Source organism: Xenopus laevis, chromosome 3S (assembly GCF_017654675.1).
Source record: "Xenopus laevis strain J_2021 chromosome 3S, Xenopus_laevis_v10.1, whole genome shotgun sequence".
NCBI classification, from domain to species: Eukaryota; Metazoa; Chordata; class Amphibia; order Anura; family Pipidae; genus Xenopus; species Xenopus laevis.
The window spans coordinates 130,642,213-130,661,736 of NC_054376.1; the positions used below are offsets into that span (position 1 = coordinate 130,642,213).

Consider the following 19,524-nt stretch of genomic DNA (forward strand, 5'->3'; position numbering starts at 1 on the left):
GCCCGGACTGGCAATCTGTGGGTTCTGACAAATGCCAGAGGGGCTGCTATAAGGTGCCATAGAAAGTCAGTATTTAGTGGGCTGGTGGGGGCTGATTGGGCCTCTGTGTACCTGAAATGCCAGGGCCTATTTTAATTCTCAGTCCAGACCTGACTTAGACTCCCTGCCAGAAGGTATTGAGGCACAGAGACTTCACACATAAAATTTAACCCACTCCCTGCCAGAAGATATTCTGGCCTTAAAACATTCCGCACATGGGAATTAACCCACTCCCTCCCACAACGTATTGAGTAACTGAGACTCCCTGCCAGAAGGTATTGAGGCACAGAGACTTCACGCATAAAATTTAACCCACTCCCTGCTAAAAGATATTCCAGCCTTAAAACATTCCGCACATGGGAATTAACTCATTCTCTGCCAAAAGATATTGAGGCCTTAAGAGTAGACATCCCCACATGGGAATTAACCTGAAACCTCCCCAGAAAGTATTGAACCACTGAGATCACCCCACATGGGAATTAACCCCTCCCTGTCAAAAGCTATTGAGGCACTAAGAGCTCTTACATAAGGGAATTCACCCTTTACTTGCAAAAAGGCGTTGAGGCACTCAGACCCCCATACATAGGATTTAACCCACTCCCTGCCAGAAGGTATTGAGGCACTGTGGGTGGGCTGTGTCCATCTACTCACCCCCAAACTTGCACATAAAGACACTCACAATTTATTGGGCCTGTCGGGGGCTGTTTTGGCCTCTGTGTACATGCAATGCCAGGGACTATTTGGAATCTCAGTCCAGACCTGTTGGAGACAAGGTGTTGCTAAACTATATCCCTCAGGTATAGACAGTAAGTTTGGCTGCCAGTGATTCTTGAACTTAAACCGTAAAGACTAAATCCATGATATTTATATATATACTCACAAACGCAAGCATTCAGCTCTATGTTTCTCAGGGTCAGACATTGAACAGAGAATTATTACACCCCCAGTTTTCAGGAGTCTTCTCAAGTGAACCCTAGACTAGTCCCTAAGTCTGTACTCTTGGTCCCTACTCTGGGCAGTAGCGCACCTAGGAATCTAATCCTAATTCAGTCTCCTCGGGGGAGCTCGGACTGCTCCACTAACTAGCCCTGCTCCTGTCTATCATTCCTATTGTGATCTATGTCAGGTATATCCTAACACTTACTGGGCTGTATTTAACCTGTAATCTGGACACAACTGCCTGCTCTATAGAACAGCAACACCCAGTCTCTCAACTGCCAGGAACATGCTTTAATATAGGAACTTTGCTCCCTTCTATACTAAGGACCCCCTAAACTGTCTAACGATTGACTGGAAAAAGGGGTAACTATTTTACCTGTGCCTTGCAAAACAATCTCTAGGCAGTTCCATAAAACTACCAGTAGGGGGAAGCAATGGGAATAAGAGTGAGGGGAGAGGAGAAAAGGGAGAGAAGCAGGGCCGGGCCAAGCCGATTGGGCCACCTCGGGGGTAGATGGGGAGGGCAGAGTTGGCTATCATGTCAGTAGCAGGGGCTGTCTGCCTGGGGCATTTCTATACTGCTTTTACAAATAACTCCCATAGTACTTATATTACATACAAGTACACTCATCTACAGTAGGTGCATGCTGCAGACACCACTGATTTCTGTGCAGCCATGCAAAATATATGAATTTATTTTGTTCACATTTGTGTCTGGTTGGAGGGTGATGGGACAGCCTTAATTGGCCTGTGTGTGTGTTCACCTTAACACAGGGCATTTGGCCAAACTGTCAGAAACAAAGACCCGTCAGGTCTGAGCTGCCACATTGCATTGTGCGGAACCAACAGAAAGCGAAATATCTGCCCTTGTCCGTCTTCATTGGCTGGAAATAACCATAGCAACAGTAACTAAATAAATCTATAAAGGCAGCTGACCATTAGACCACTAGATCACTAGGGCAAGCGATGAATGGGATCAGTGCTTGGCTCCTATGGATGGGCCAGAACAGCTGCTCATGGTAACACTACTGTATAATATATAATATTGATATATAATATAATGTATAACCCACATACATATGTATATATAGACTGGATCATGTGCCCTGGGCCCTTGCTCCTGTCACTACACAAACCAGCAAGGAAATGATCTTTTATTTACAAATAATCAGCATATGTTGTGTCGCTGTACATGTACTATAAATAAAGGTATTACATGGACAGATGGCTCTGCACACAAGAGCTTACAATCTAAAGAAGCTGGAGTGAGAACAGCATTGAAGAAAATGTCACTAATGTGAGGTGATTTTTATGGGGGGAGAGGGTGATGCAGTGGAGTGGGTGATGTACTGTAGGAATGGCTTGGGAAGTGGATGATGAAGGAGAGGGATGAGTTGGAGTGGGTTGGGAAGTGGATGATGAAGGAGAGGGATGAGTTGGAGTGGGTTGGGAAGTGGAGGATGTAGGAGAGGGATGAGTTGGAGTGGGTTGGGAAGTGGATGATGAAGGAGAGGGGATGAGTTGGAGTGGGGTTGGGAAGTGAGGATGTAGGAGAGGGATGAGTTGGAGTGGGTGGGAAGTGGATGATGAAGGAGAGGGATGAGTTGGAGTGGGTTGGGAAGTGGATGATGAGGAGAGGATGAGTTGGAGTGGGTTGGGAAGTGGATGATGAAGGAGAGGGATGAGTTGGAGTGGGTTGGGAAGTGGATGATGTAGGAGAGGGATGAGTTGGAGTGGGTTGGGAAGTGGATGATGAAGGAGAGGGATGAGTTGGAGTGGGTTGGGAAGTGGATGATGAAGGAGAGGGATGAGTTGGAGTGGGTTGGGAAGTGGATGATGAAGGAGAGGGATGAGTTGGAGTGGGTTGGGAAGTGGAGGATGTAGGAGAGGGATGAGTTGGAGTGGGTTGGGAAGTGGATGATGAAGGAGAGGGATGCGTTGGAGTGGGTTGGGAAGTGGATGATGAAGGAGAGGGATGAGTTGGAGTGGGTTGGGAAGTGGATGATGAGGAGAGGATGAGTTGGAGTGGGTTGGGGAAGTGGAGGATGTAGGAGAGGGATGAGTTGAGTGGGTTGGGAAGTGGATGATGAAGGAGAGGGATGAGTTGGGTGGGTTGGGAAGTGTGATGAAGGAGGGATGAGTTGGAGTGGTGGGGAATGGATGATGTAGGGAGGGATGAGTTGGAGTGGGTTGGGAAGGGATGATGAAGGAGAGGGATGAGTTGGAGTGGGTTGGGAGTGGAGGATGTAGGAGAGGATGAGTTGATGAGTTGTGGGTTGGGAATGAATGATGAATGAAGTGGAGAAGTGGATGATGAAGGAGAGGATGAGTTGGAGTGGGTTGGGAAGTGGATGATGTAGGAGAGGGATGAGTTGGAGTGGGTTGGGAAGTGGATGATGTAGGAGAGGGATGATTTGGAGTGGGTTGGGAAGTGGATGATGTAGGAGAGGGATGAGTTGGAGTGGGTTGGGAAGTGGATGATGTAGGAGAGGGATGAGTTGGAGTGGGCTGGGAAGTGGATGATGTAGGAGAGGGATGAGTTGGAGTGGGTTGGGAAGTGGTTGATGTAGGGGAGGGATGAGTTGGAGTGGGTTGGGAAGTGGAGGATGTGAGTGGAGGCTGGGAAGTGGAGGATATGTGGGAGTGGGAGTTAAAGATTGGGAGGTAGAGTTTGAATTAGTTTTACTGAAAAGGGAGTTGTTTGGGGAGTTCCACCCACTCCTCTAACTTCCCAAACCATTCTATTTCACCCCACACATCCTTCCAGTAACCTTATTTTTGACCTCTTCATGTTTTATAGGATGTACATAATTCCTGCTTTACTCCTCAAGGCACAGCTCCCAGCACTATCCTTAATTTGAGCCCATCACAAGCCCCTTTCACATCAGCCTCCATCCCAAGGCAACTGCTGCCTCATCACTGCCTCCAAGCTCTAAACCCTCCATGGCTGAGCTTACTCAGGGGCTGCGTACCCCAAGCCCTCCAGGGCCTCTCAGATTCCTCAGGACCATGGCCAAGCCCTAGGCACCCCGTCGGCTACCCCGTCCATCCCCTGTGTGCGCACGTACTCCATGAGAAGGGAGGGAGGGGAGAGTGATGAGGGGAGGGGAGGAGAGAGGCGAGAGCAGCAGGGGGGCAAACCCACCCAGACTAGGGGTTGAGAGAAAACTTTTCAACAGGTTCCTGCCCATAGCCCCCAAATCTTTGAGCCCTAGGCAGGTGCCTCTTCTGCCTAACCCCAGTTCTGGCCCTGCTCAGCCCCCTCACATCTTTGCTTCATTTACTCTCGCTGAAGTGAAACTGAAAGAAGAGACTGAGCACATGGCATCTCCACATTTTAAACTCCTTGTGCAACAGTGACACCTTCTGGCCAGATCTGGAATCTGCCAGGGGTCTCTGTACATGGGACACTCACTCCCCCTCCCACATCCAATTTAGGTCCAACACTGCCCAAAGCAGGGCATTTCCAACCATGTGAAGTTTTTTATACCATAGGGGAACATAACCCTATGGGTCCTTACATTCCCTTCCCAATCTATTAAATCTCAAACCCCTCCCACATACTCCACTTTGCAACCCACTTCCTTCCCACCGGCCTATACTCAGGAGGGGTGTGAGTTTGAGTGGTTGGGAACTGAACAATGTGGGGGGATTGAGTGTATGTGAATGGTAAGTGTAGGATTTGGGCGAGTAGGTGGGTTGGAAGTAGAGGGAAGGTATGTGCTTTGGTTGTGTTTGGTACAAGGAGACAGTAAGTGGTGGTTATTGAGAGCTCTGTGTGGGGATCACGGTGGAGGTAAAGCTGCCGATGGAAGTGGAGGGTAGGGTTGACTTGGGCAGAAGACAGTTGCAGAAGTGGCAGTTTAAATGAAGGAGAGTAATAGATGGAGCAGGTTGGTTGTTGCTTGTGGGGTCTTTGAGGTTTTTGCTGTTTTGGAATGGGGATTAGAACAAGAAATGAGAAGGTTTGGCTGGGAGCAAAGACTAGTGCTGGACCCCCTACAATCTGGTTTTAAGCCACAACACTCCACTGAAACTGCCCTGACTCAACTAACTAATGACCTTTTAACCGCTAAAGCCAACAATCATTTCTCACTACTAATACTGCTTGATCTCTCAGCCGCATTTGACACTGTAGATCACCCTCTCCTCCTCCAGTCCCTCCAGTCGCTTGGCCTTCGTGACACAGCCCTGTCCTGGTTCTCTTCTTACATCTCCAATCGTTCCTTCAGTGTCTCCTACAATGGAGTATCATCTTCTCCTCTACCTCTTTCTGTTGGAGTTCCTCAAGGCTCTGTCCTGGGACCATTACTATTCTCCCTCTATACTCCCTCCCTCGGCAAATTAATCAACACGTATGGTTTCCACTACCACTTCTATGCTGACGATACTCAGATCTATCTCTCATCTCCTGATCTCAACCCAGAACTCCTAACTCGCGTCTCCTCCTGCCTCTCCGCTATCTCTACCTGGATGTCACAACGCTACCTTAAATTAAACCTCTCTAAAACTGAAATGGTTCTCTTTCCTCCAACTAACACCAGTAACATCCCGGAAGTATCCATCATAGTTACAATTCCCACTATCACCCCCTCTCCCCAGGCCCGGTGCCTTGGGGTTATCCTAGATTCTGCCCTGTCATTCACTCCTCATATCCAGTCACTTATTAAATCATGTCACTTCCACCTAAGGAACATATCCAAAATACCATCATTTATCACCCAAGACGCGGCCAAAATTCATATTAACTCTCTCATCATATCACGTCTAGACTACTGTAACTCTCTATTAATTGGCCTCCCCCTCCAGAGACTGTCAGCTCTCCAGTCCATAATGAACACTGCTGCGAGGCTCATACACCTCAGCAACCGCTCCTCCTCTGCCTCGCCATTCTGTCAATCCCTGCACTGGCTTCCGTTACCTTTCAGAATCAAATTCAAATTAATGACACTGACTTTCAAAGCACTTCACAACTCTGCCCCACCCTACATCTCTGAACTCATCTCTATATACTCACCCACTCGCTTACTACGCTCCTCTACTGACCTGCTCCTCAACTCTTCTCTCATTACCTCCTCACATGCTCCCATTCAAGACTTTGCAAGGGCTGCACCCCTCCTCTGGAACTCTCTCCCACCGTCTGTCCCACTTTCTCCCAACCTTTCTGCTTTCAAGAAATCTCTGAAAACGCACTTCTTTCGAGAAGCCTCCCCTCACTCTGCTTAACTACCAAACGCAACACCACATACAGTACCACATTTCTCACCCACTTAATTCGATCTTGCCCACTCCCACACCTTGTGTATTACTCCCTTCCCTTTAGAGTGTAAGCTCTTTCTGCATAGAGCCTTCCTCACCTTTTGTACCTGTATTGATTGTGATGTTTGTTACTCCATATGTTCTATGTATAGAATTCATGTGATTTAGTTGTATAATCACATTTACTTTACAGTGCTACGCAATATGTTGGCGCTATATAAATACATGTTAATAATAATAATAATAGTGTCAAATAATAGTGCCATGTAAGTATTGTAGCACTGGTATCTTACTAAGTATTCTGTAGGGAGGAGGGAATAAGACAGGGGTCCCCAATCTTTTTTACCCGTGAGCCTCATTCAACTGTAAAAAGAGTTGGGTAACAACACAAGCATGAAAAAAGTTCCTGGAGGTGCCAAATAAAGGCTGTTGGTAGCCCCTGTGAGTACTGGCAGCTACAGGAGGTTCTTTATGTCAGTACAACAACCAAAACTTGCCCCCAAGCCTGGAATTCAAAAATAAGCCCCTGCTTTGAGGCCACTGGGAGCAACATGTTACTCAAGTTGGGGAGCACTGCTGTAAGGCAACCGATTGATATTTCCCTGTTGTGTTTATAGGGTCACAGAACTCCTGTAGGAATGAGCTGAATAGTTATTTTTATTTTACAGAGAAAAAACTCCCATAGATGGATATTAAAAAATGTTGCACAGCTTGAGAAATTGATGTGCGAAAAAACACCCAATGCGCTTGACACATTTTTTGATGTTTGGGGAAGCAAAATGGATCAGATTCTCCCATCACTACTCTTCAGTCATTTCCAATATCCTTATCATTTACAGTAGGGGGTACATTATCCCTTATAATACATGAGTGATACTCAGAGTTCCCTGTATAACTCAGCCTGCAGCCTTGTGCCTTTATATGGTCACAGAACAACCCCTCAGTGACTTCTAATATCCTTATCATTTACAGTAGGGGGTACATTATCCCTTATAATACATGAGTGATACTCAGAGTTCCCTGTATAACTCAGCCTGCAGCCTTGTGCCTTTATATGGTCACAGAACAACCCCTCAGTGACTTCTAATATCCTTATCATTTACAGTAGGGGGTACATTATCCCTTATAATACATGAGTGATACTCAGAGTTCCCTGTATAACTCAGCCTGCAGCCTTGTGCCTTTATATGGTCACAGAACAACCCCTCAGTGACTTCTAATATCCTTATCATTTACAGTAGGGGGTACATTATCCCTTATAATACATGAGTGATACTCAGAGTTCCCTGTATAACTCAGCCTGCAGCCTTGTGCCTTTATATGGTCATAGAACAACCCCTCAGTGACTTCTAATATCCTTATCATTTACAGTAGGGGGTACATTATCCCTTATAATACATGAGTGATACTCAGAGTTCCCTGTATAACTCAGCCTGCAGCCTTGTGTCTTTATATGGTCACAGAACAACCCCTCAGTGACTTCTAATATCCTTATCATTTACAGTAGGGGGTACATTATCCCTTAAAATACATGAGTGATACTCAGAGTTCCCTGTATAACTCAGCCTGCAGCCTTGTGTCTTTATATGGTCATAGAACAACCCCTCAGTGACTTCTAATATCCTTATCATTTACAGTAGGGGGTACATTATCCCTTATAATACATGAGTGATACTCAGAGTTCCCTGTATAACTCAGCCTGCAGCCTTGTGCCTTTATATGGTCACAGAACAACCCCTCAGTGACTTCTAATATCCTTATCATTTACAGTAGGGGGTACATTATCCCTTATCATACATGAGTGATACTCAGAGTTCCCTGTATAACTCAGCCTGCAGCCTTGTGCCTTTATATGGTCACAGAACAACCCCTCAGTGACTTCTAATATCCTTATCATTTACAGTAGGGGGTACATTATCCCTTATAATACATGAGTGATACTCAGAGTTCCCTGTATAACTCAGCCTGCAGCCTTGTGCCTTTATATGGTCACAGAACAACCCCTCAGTGACTTCTAATATCCTTATCATTTACAGTAGGGGGTACATTATCCCTTATAATACATGAGTGATACTCAGAGTTCCCTGTATAACTCAGCCTGCAGCCTTGTGCCTTATATGGTCACAGAACAACCCCTCAGTGACTTCTAATATCCTTATCATTTACAGTAGGGGGTACATTATCCCTTAAAATACATGAGTGATACTCAGAGTTCCCTGTATAACTCAGCCTGCAGCCTTGTGTCTTTATATGGTCATAGAACAACCCCTCAGTGACTTCTAATATCCTTATCATTTACAGTAGGGGTACATTATCCCTTATAATACATGAGTGATACTCAGAGTTCCCTGTATAACTCAGCCTGCAGCCTTGTGCCTTTATATGGTCACAGAACAACCCCTCAGTGACTTCTAATATCCTTATCATTTACAGTAGGGGGTACATTATCCCTTATAATACATGAGTGATACGCAGAGTTCCCTGTATAACTCAGCCTTCAGCCTTGTGCCTTTATATGGTCACAGAACAACCCCTCAGTGACTTCTAATATCCTTATCATTTACAGTAGGGGGTACATTATCCCTTATAATACATGAGTGATACTCAGAGTTCCCTGTATAACTCAGCCTGCAGCCTTGTGCCTTTATATGGTCACAGAACAACCCCTCAGTGACTTCTAATATCCTTATCATTTACAGTAGGGGGTACATTATCCCTTATAATACATGAGTGATACGCAGAGTTCCCTGTATAACTCAGCCTTCAGCCTTGTGCCTTTATATGGTCACAGAACAACCCCTCAGTGACTTCTAATATCCTTATCATTTACAGTAGGGGTACATTATCCCTTATAATACATGAGTGATACGCAGAGTTCCCTGTATAACTCAGCCTGCAGCCTTGTGCCTTTATATGGTCACAGAACAACCCCTCAGTGACTTCTAATATCCTTATCATTTACAGTAGGGGGTACATTATCCCTTATAATACATGAGTGATACTCAGAGTTCCCTGTATAACTCAGCCTGCAGCCTTGTGCCTTTATATGGTCACAGAACAACCCCTCAGTGACTTCTAATATCCTTATCATTTACAGTAGGGGGTACATTATCCCTTATAATACATGAGTGATACTCAGAGTTCCCTGTATAACTCAACCTGCAGTCTTGTGCCTTTATATGGTCACAGAACAACCCCTCAGTGACTTCTAATATCCTTATCATTTACAGTAGGGGGTACATTATCCCTTATAATACATGAGTGATACTCAGAGTTCCCTGTATAACTCAGCCTGCAGCCTTGTGTCTTTATATGGTCACAGACCCCTCAGTGACTTCTAATATCCTTATCATTTACAGTAGGGGGTACATTATTCCTTATAATACATGAGTGATACTCAGAGTTCCCTGTATAACTCAGCCTGCAGCCTTGTGTCTTTATATGGTCACAGAACAACCCCTCAGTGACTTCTAATATCCTTATCATTTACAGTAGGGGGTACATTATCCCTTATAATACATGAGTGATACTCAGAGTTCCCTGTATAACTCAGCCTGCAGCCTTGTGCCTTTATATGGTCACAGAACAACCCCTCAGTGACTTCTAATATCCTTATCATTTACAGTAGGGGGTACATTATCCCTTATAATACATGAGTGATACTCAGAGTTCCTTGTATAACTCAGCCTGCAGCCTTGTGTCTATATATGGTCACAGATAATAAGATGTAGCGTTGCACTGGGCTGTGTGTAGAACTGATATTCTGGGTGTTGAGAGTCAGTGAGGCTGAAGACCTGTTGGTGCCGGAGTCGGATTTGGCTGGAATCTTAGGTCCCCGCATTGGACAATTCCCACCTGGCTCAAGATTAGGGTTTAAGAGTAAAGTTGATGCTCATTCCGGTGTCACGTCCCTTCCTCCATCTGTTGTGGTCTCAGCACCATATGTTGTGTCTTCTGTGCTGCTGAAGTCAAACTCCGTGCCCTCGCTCCCCCAACCCGGGTCCCCCGATGATCCTCTCAGAACCTATTGTCCCCCTCCCGGCTCCTCTTCTAATGTTCCTCTCCAGTTTGTCTCCAAGGTGAGCGATTGCTCAGTGACATGGTCCAACTAACTCTCTCAAGCTTCTCATAACCTGAGCACTTTATAGAAGGACCTGCTGAGCCATGAGCCCCTCGTGCGGCTGAACTGTTTGGCTCCACTCTCTCACCAATTATCTCCTCCACCCTCCCTCCACTCTCTTGTCTTTTCAATCAATTGGTTTGGGGAACTGGCAAAGGTCACTTTTTCTCTTCTAATTCCCCGAAATATCATCAGGTCATCTAGAGCTGGAGTCTCGTGAACATGGGGCAATCTCAGGATAGGGTATCCACATGGTATCACAGGGATTCCCTTGGGTCTCCAAGCCAGCGCTCTCATTCAGCAAAGTCTGCGTTCACACACAAGAGACAGGTCCAGTTTGGAGTGGAGAGAGGGGCCTTTGATACTCAGTGACTGTAAGCTCCTCAGCTGAAAGAAGGGTGAGCAGAGAGACTGGCAGTTACTGCGGTTCCTCTATGTTAAATCCACGAAATATTCCGAGAGCTGTCGGCTTCCGGCACTGCTGCACTCCAGGAACACTGCTGCGCCCAAACAAGCAACGTGCCCCCCAAAACTGTAGTAAACAGACATTAAAGTCACTTGCAGAAGTTTTCCTAAATAACTCAGAAACGGTAGAAAACAAAGAATAAAGCAAATTGCTGAAGTGGTGGCAGAACCTCTCAGGAACAGTGGGGAAGAGAAATTAAAGGCAATTGCAGAAGAAGAGCTCGGAGAAGCATTGGGAGAAAATTGACCTTCATTTGCATCTTTGGTAACAATATAAACCAATTTCATTTTCCAGGGGGTTTAGTTTAACTCTCGTTGTCAGAGCCCCCTCCTTTCATTCCCCAAAACAGCTTCCCAGAATCTCTCTATGGAACGGGCAGTCCCCCTCATGCCTTTTACTGTGGATGTTCACTGTTGCTCAAAATATGTCTCCTTTTTCTCTCTCATGTTTTGGGGCACCCTCACCCACAGATTCGCGGTGGGCTCAGGTGTCAGTGGCCCCTCTTGCTTCTCAGCATTTGGCCTATTTCATGGTCATTCCCTATTTCTTTATAGTAAAAATGAAGCATAATAATGGAAGAGTAAAGTATAGTAAGTAGATATAATATATAATGAGTATAAAGAGGCGAGTGAGGAGAAGAATAATAGTTTGGAAAGTGGGCCCCTGCTCTATTGTTTTCTGGTGGCCCCTGGCATCCCAGTCCGACACTATTTGTGGGTGGGTTAGAGCTTTACTTTTGGGGTTGGGTCAGAGAGGTAAGATTGGGGAGGACAGATGGGACTGTATGTTTGGGGGTGAAGGTTACAGTTGTATGTTTGGGGGGGAGGTTACAGCTGTAGATTTGGGGTTGGGTCAGAGAGGTAAGATTGGGGAGGACAGATGGGACTGTATGTTTGGGGGTAAAGGTTACAGTTGTATGTTTGGGGGGAGGTTAGAGCTGTAGATTTGGGGTTGGGTCAGAGAGGTAAGATTGGGGAGGACAGATGGGACTGTATGTTTGGGGGTGAAGGTTACAGTTGTATGTTTGGGGGAGAGGTTAGAGCTGGAGTTTTGGGGTTGGGTCAGAGAGGTAAGATTGGGGAGGACAGATGGGACTGTATGTTTGAGGGTGAAGGTTACAGTTGTATATTTGAGGGGGAGTTTAGAGCTGTAGTTTTGGGGTTGGGTCAGAGAGGTAAGATTGGGGAGGACAGATGGGACTGTATGTTTGGGGGTGAAGGTTAGAGTTGTATGTTTGTGGGGAGGTTACAGCTGTAGATTTGGGGTCAGAGAGGTAAGATTGGGGAGGACAGATGGGACTGTATGTTTGAGGGTGAAGGTTACAGTTGTATGTTTGGGGGGGAGGTTAGAGCTGGAGTTTTGGGGTTGGGTCAGAGAGGTAAGATTGGGGAGGACAGATGGGACTGTATGTTTGGGGGTGAAGGTTACAGTTGTATGTTTGGGGGGGAGGTTAGAGCTGGAGTTGTAGGGGTTGGGTCAGAGAGGTAAGATTGGGGAGGACAGATGGGACTGTATGTTTGGGGTGAAGGTTAGAGTTGTATATTTGGGGGGAGGTTACAGCTGTAGATTTGGGGTCAGAGAGGTAAGATTGGGGAGGACAGATGGGACTGTATGTTTGGGGGTGAAGGTTACAGTTGTATGTTTGGGGGGGAGGTTAGAGCTGTAGATTTGGGGTCAGAGAGGTAAGATTGGGGAGGACAGATGGGACTGTATGTTTGAGGGTGAAGGTTACAGTTGTATATTTGGGGGGGAGGTTAGAGCTGTAGATTTGGGGTTGGGTCAGAGAGGTAAGATTGGGGAGGACAGATGAGACTGTATGTTTGGGGGTGAAGGTTACAGTTGTATGTTTGGGGGGAGGTTAGAGCTGGAGTTTTGGGGTTGGGTCAGAGAGGTAAGATTGGGGAGGACAGATGGGACTGTATGTTTGTGGTGAAGGTTAGAGTTGTATGTTTGGGGGGGAGGTTACAGCTGTAGATTTGGGGTCAGAGAGGTAAGATTGGGGAGGACAGATGGGACTGTATGTTTGAGGGTGAAGGTTACAGTCAGTGGCGGAACTACCAGGGGAGCAGGGGGTGCGAGCGGGCCAGGGCCCGCACCCCCTCAGGGCCCCCAGGCAGTCCGTTCGCCATTGAAAATGTGGCCAAATGCGGCCGCACGGAGGGGGGCGGGGCCCGGCTGCGCGTCACGCACCAGGGCTCGCCCTCCAAAACGAACGCTACTGGTTACAGTTGTATATTTGTAGGGGAGGTTAGAGCTGTAGATTTGGGGTTGGGTCAGAGAGGTAAGATTGGGGAACATAGGACTGTATGTTTATGTGGGGGCAGTATAAGTAGGGTTTGTTGGGAGGATTATGACTGTATGTTTGGAGGAGGGGTAAAGCTGTTTGGGGGACAGTATTAGAGCTGTATGTGTTATAGCAATATTTTGGGGTGAAGTGTTGTATTTTAAGTAGGGATGCAACGAATCCACTATTTTGGATTCGGCCGACCCCCGAATCCTTTGCGAAAGATTCGGCCCAATACCGAACTGAATCCGAATCCTAATTTGCATATGCAAATTAGGGGTGGCAAGGGGAAAACATTTTTTACTTCCTTGTTTTGTGACAGATTTTCCTCCCCGCCCTAATTTGCATGTTCATCTGGGCAGAAGGATTCGGCTGAATCCGAATCCTGGACAAATCCCGAACCGAATCCTGGATTTGGTTCATCCCTGATTTAAGAGGGCGTGTATTTGGGATTTCCTGTGTTTGGGGGAGTTTCTCTTTCTCTGTCTCTCCTCCCTTATATTCCTTTCCTGCATTCTCAGTCTCACACTGCTGCCCCCTCTCTCCCTGCAGGCGCTCTCTCTCTCTCTCTCTCTCTCTCTCTCTCTCTCTCTCTCTCGCTGCTCCTCTCCATCCCTCCCGCTCCCTTCACTTATTTTCCTGCGTTTCTGTCTTGGTTCCTCTCTGATCCCTTTTGCCCCCCCCCCTGGTCCCCCCTGTGCAATAGCCGTGGGCTGTCTCCTGTAGATCTGTCTCATTATGAAGAATAAGTCTCGCCTGAAGTCTGTCTGTCTGTGTGTGGTAGGTGATCTCTTTCTCTCTATACGTCTGTCTGTCTCTGTGTTCCCAGCTTCCAGCAGAGATGTGGTGTGAATGTTAAACACACAGGCTGTCTGCACTCCCTCCTCACTGTCACTTTCCTTGCATAGGGCACAGGCCCTGATTTATAACATTGCAAACACTCTATCTATCTATCTATCTATCTATCTATCTATCTATCTATCTATCTATCTATCTATCTATCTATCTATCTATCAGTGTGAGGATGCCTGCATGTCTAGACTGTAAGCTTCTGGGTTTAGAGGAGCCTTTCCCAGCATTTTGCACGATTTGAGTGAAAATGTATTTGCAATGCAGAGGATGATTCTGCAAAATCTATAGTCAGGTAACTTAATGGGCAATACACATATATGTTTTTATCCCTTTCATCTTGTTTATATGTTCTGTTAACTGTCTATAACTCTTCATTACTCCATATAACCCTCCCTATAACTCCTCTTCCTGCTCCTTATAACCCTCCCTATAACTCCTCCTACTGCTCCATATAACCCTCCCTATAACTCCTCCTATTGCTCCATATAACTCCTCTTACTGCTCCATATAAGCCTCCCTATAACTCCTCCTTATTGCTCCTTATACACCTCCCTATAACTCCTCCTACTGCTCCATATAACCCTCCCTATAACTCCTCCTACTGCTCCATATATCCCTCCCTATAACTCCTACTGCTCCATATAACCCTCCCTATAACTTCTCCTACTGCTCCATATAACCCTCCCTATAACTCCTACTGCTCCATATAACCCTCCCTATAACTTCTCCTACTGCTCCATATAACCCTCCCTATAACTCCTACTGCTCCATATAACCCTCCCTATAACTCCTCCTACTGCTCCATATAACCCTCCCTATAACTCCTCCTATTGCTCCATATAACTCCTCCTACTGCTCCATATAACCCTCCCTATAACTCCTCCTATTGCTCCATATACCCCTCCCTATAACTCCTCCTATTGCTCCATATACCTCTCCCTATAACTCCTCCTATTGCTCCATATAACTCCTCCTACTGCTCCATATAACCCTCCCTATAACTCCTCCTATTGCTCCATATAACCCTCCCTATAACTCCTCCTACTGCTCCATATAACCCTCCCTATAACTCCTCCTATTGCTCCATATACCCCTCCCTATAACTCCTCCTATTGCTCCATATACCCCTCCCCTATTAACTCCTCCTATTGCTCCATATAACCCTCCCTATAACTCCTCCTATTGCTCCATATACCCCTCCCTATAACTCCTCCTATTGCTCCATATACCCCTCCCTATAACTCCTCCTATTGCTCCATATACCCCTCCCTATAACTCCTCCTATTGCTCTATATAACCCTTCCTATAATTCCTCCTATTGCTCCCTAAAACCCCTCCTACTGCTTCATACATCTGTCTTCCCAAAATAATGCCCCACATACCCGTCACTATGGTACATCTCTGCCCCTAGCTGGCTGTGCTGTGTTTCGGACATATTGGGGTTACAAGGTATGTGCTGCTGTGGGTCATTTCTTTAGCAACTGCCCTAAAGCTTCTCATAAGCTGGAAGAAGATCTGGATCTCGATAACCTAATGAACGAGGCATTTCATGAATTCCAACAGACAGAACCTGAGGAAAGCAGAGATTTGGCACCAGCTGATGTTGTCTCCCAAAGTATCCAGGAGACTGATGAAGCAGAGGATTCTGTGATGGAAGTTGCAGAGGTGCCATCTACACAAGAGCAGCCTCAGACACCAGCAGTCACAGTAGAAGATGGGTTCCAGGTTGTGCAGAAGAAAAAAAATCAAATAAAAGAAATATCAATGTGCAGGAGAAAAGGAAAAGCACCAGTGATGATGTAGGTCAGTTACCCTATAAAATCACCTCTGGCAGGTTTGAAGTTTTTGAATCCTGTACTGAAGAGAAAGGTGAACATGAACTTGAGAGATCACAGTATTGGAGGAACTGCCTGAGAGACATGATGAACCCCTGTCCTCTTCAGTTAAAAGATGGGACTCACAAGGTGACAATGTTGGCAAGCGGAAAAAAAAATCTTTTTGAGTTAACAGGTTCCAATGACCCTAAGGATCAGCTCACTTATATGTGAACAGTGTAAGGTCCATTGGTAGGAGGGAGCTGATCTATAGTGCCCTAAAGACTGTGTCCTTTCTTTTATACAGTAAACAAGGCTTAAAGACAATAATGATGAGTTTTGTGCTAAAAGTTGGGGCCTTCCTTTAGGTCCTTTGGACTGGATGAGTATGACATGATTTGTCATTGGATAAGATAATTGAGATCTATCCTGGTAGGTGTCTCCTATTAGATCTGACCAAAAATGGTACCAGCTATCGTATTATTAATGTTTATGGGCCTCAAAAAATATCTGATAGGAAAGATTTCTTTTCTAAAATCAAGCCACATCCAAAGTGTTGGTGGTAGGAGGAGATTGTAACTGTGTGGTCAACAATACCGACAGGACCAGAAAGCCTGTCCTACAGTGTGAGCAAAATTTCCTTAAAACACTTGTGGGCTTATTGATAGTTTCTCCCACTTTCATCCAACAAGGTGTGGATTTACCTACTATAAAGCCAATTATGCCAGTCGTATAGACAGATTATATATAAATAAACAGTCTGTGCTGAGTGCATTTAGACTTGTTCCTATGGAGGTTTCAGACCATGATATGATTGTCATGTCAATATCCCTAGACAATCCCAAGCCATATGGTAGGGGGACACTTTGTATGATGAGAAATTGAAGCAGGAATTGAAAACAAATTCTATGATGATCGTAGGACCACTCAGTGCCTCTATGATAATATCTCAGACTGGTGGGAAGATGTTAAATCTGATATTAGACGTTTCTTTAAATGTAGAACAAAGAGAATTGGCAGTGCAAAGTATATGAGATACATGGCATTAAAGCGAAGCAGGATTAATATTGGGGAAACTGTAGATGCTGATTGTGTTGCTTGTGTTCAGAATGAGATGAAAGCCCCTCAGTATGAGCGCATGGATTCTCTCAAAGCCAACAATACATTTCATAGTTGGGGGTTTTTAGGACCTGACCCGTTTGAAGCTTCTAAACAAAGGGTAAGTAAGAAAGTGATTTCCAGTCTAAAGGATAGTGATGGTATCCTTAGGACTAAACATGAGCAAATTAAAAACATAATCACTTTGTATTATAAAGATAAGTTTCATGGACATGAAATTGATAATGGGAGGATAGAGCAGTATTTGGAGGATGGGTCTAACCCTATATTAGATCCAGAGAGTGAAATGGCATTGCCTATATCAGAAGAGGAGGTGAGATTGATAATAAAAGTCCTGGTACTGATGGACTAACTAGTAAATTCTACAAGGTTTTCTCTGGACTTTTAGTGCCTGATCTTGTGGCATTATATAATGAAGTGCTGGGAGCTGGGAAGCTTACGGGTTCCCAGTATGGACTATTAGTTCTTCTGGCCAAGAAAGGGAACCTGAATGAGCTAAAAAATTGGAGTGAGTGGGGCAGCTGAGTGTGAGTGGGGCAGCTGAGTGATCCAGGGGCAGATTCCTGAGTATGAGTGGGGCAGCTGAGTGATCCAGGGGCAGATTCCTGAGTGTGAGTGGGGCAGCTGAGTGTGAGTGGGGCAGATTCCTGAGTGTGTGTGGCAGCTGAGTGATCCAGGGGCAGATTCCTGAGTGTGAGTGGGGCAGCTGAGTGTGAGTGGGGCAGATTCCTGAGTGTGTGTGGGGCAGCTGAGTGATCCAGGGGCAGATTCCTGAGTGTGAGTGGGGCAGATCTGTTCCAATTGGCTGATCCATTTCTCAGTCAGATCTATGGGGAATATAAGTGCAACTATTGTATCAAGTCTAACAGCTGCCTTTAATGTCACTCAGGGATTCTGCTCAGCAGGGACAAACACATGGATCAATTCAGAACAGTTTAGAGGGTCGGCGACCCCCCTCCCAGAGCCGCTTTAGAAGGTGGAAAATTAAACTTACACTTCAATATTAGAAAAATGATCACAAATAGAAAGTAGAAAGTAATTGGAAAAAGTCTTTATTTCTGGTGAACTATCTGAAACCAAAGGAACTGAAACAAGTGCTGGAAGCTGAACATCTGCTCCTCCCATAGGCATTAATAGAATCAGCCATCACCCCCCAGCAGGGCATTCCCCAACCTCAATGACCTCACCGTGAACGACCCCCTACTCTCCTTCAAGTCTGTGCTGTCCAACTTCTGTGGGATCAAGGGCTGGAATTTTCCTGGCCTACGTGGGAGCAGGTTGATAATGGGGTAATAGGTAATGGGAGTATTGGCCACTCCCTGGTTTTAAACCATGCCCACTTTAAACCACACCCACATTAACACAAGAACTTGTAAGACCATATCCATATTAATGTTGGTAACACACCAAAAAATGGTTGGTTGGTGCTCATTGCAGGGATGTCACTCATCACTATATGAGGAAGAAGTTCAATAAATTCCAGAAGTCTTCTCCTCCCCTATGGACTGAGAGATAAGGATGATTCAACTTGCTTATCTTTTCTTCTATACACTAGGGATGCACCAAATCCAGGATTCGGCCTTTTTCAGTAGGATTCAGATTCGGCCGAACCAATCTGAATCCTAATTTGCATATGTAAATTAGGGGCGGGGTTAGAAATTGCGTGACTTTTTGTCACAAAACAAGGAAGTAAAAAAACGCCCCCCTTCCCACCCCTAATTTGGTTCGGTATTCTGCCGAATCTCTCGCGAAGACAGTGGATTCAGTGCATCCCTAATATTAAATGATATAAGAATACAGACACATAAACAAATCTGTAAGGTGTAAATCACCAAATCCACTATTTTGGATTCGGCCGAACGCCTGAATCCTTCGCGAAAGTTTCGGCAGAATACCAAACCAAATCCGAATCCTAATTTGCATATGCAAATTATGGATGGGGAGGGAAATCTTGTGACTTTTCAGAAAGCAAGGAAGTAAAAAATGCATATGCAAATTAGGATTCAGATTCGGTTCGATATTCTGGCGAACCTTTCGCGAAGTATTCGGGGGTTCGGCCGAATCCAAAATAGTGGATTTGGTGCATCCCTACTTTACACCTTACAGATTTGTTTATGTGTCTGTATTCTTATATCATTTAATATTAGGGATGCACTGTATCCACTATTTTGGATTCGGCCGAACCCTTTGCAAAGATTCAGCCGGATACTGAATCCTAATTTGCATATGCAAATTAGATATAGGAAGGGGAAAATATTTTTTACTCCCTTGTTTTGTGACAAAAAGTCACGTGATTTCCATCCCCACCCCTAATTTGCATATGCAAATTAGGATTCGGATTTGGTTCGGCCTGGCAGAAAGATTCGGCCGAATCCGAATCCTACTTAAAAAGGCCAAATCCGGAACTGATTCCTGGATTTGGTGCATCCCTGTTTGTTCTTTCCGTGTCTGTGGGGCAACTGCTTGAATATCACTAAGGAATTGGGGTGTATCTGGGAATTCTGGGTCCTGAACTGTTTTTTATCTTTTGTCTATGTCTAAAAACAGAAAAGGACAGATAGGGGGTTCTGTTCAAAAAAGCAAATGAATTCTTCAGAGTTTGGGTCAATGGAGATAAAATCAAGAGGATGGT

The 19,524-nt window shown here is 45.4% G+C and overlaps 1 protein-coding gene across 6 annotated transcripts in view; it reads left to right on the forward strand.

The window, feature by feature from the left end:
• LOC108703559 (disks large homolog 4) overlaps positions 1-19,524 on the forward strand; it is a 78,942-nt gene that overhangs the window by 23,317 nt on the left and 36,101 nt on the right. The window contains exons 1-2 of one of the 6 annotated variants that reach the window (XM_041588991.1): positions 13,920-14,251; positions 15,523-16,205. The exons of 2 other annotated variants lie outside the window; for them this stretch is intronic. Coding sequence is in view for 1 of the 4 variants with exons in the window: in XM_041588989.1 (XP_041444923.1) it covers positions 13,846-13,887 (42 nt within the window). In the remaining 3 variants the exon portion in view is untranslated. Of the gene's footprint in view, positions 1-13,630; positions 13,888-13,919; positions 14,252-15,180; positions 15,409-15,522; positions 16,206-19,524 lie in introns of those variants that run through there. 3 more of the 6 variants (XM_041588990.1, XM_041588989.1, XM_041588993.1) reach the window with 3 other exon arrangements.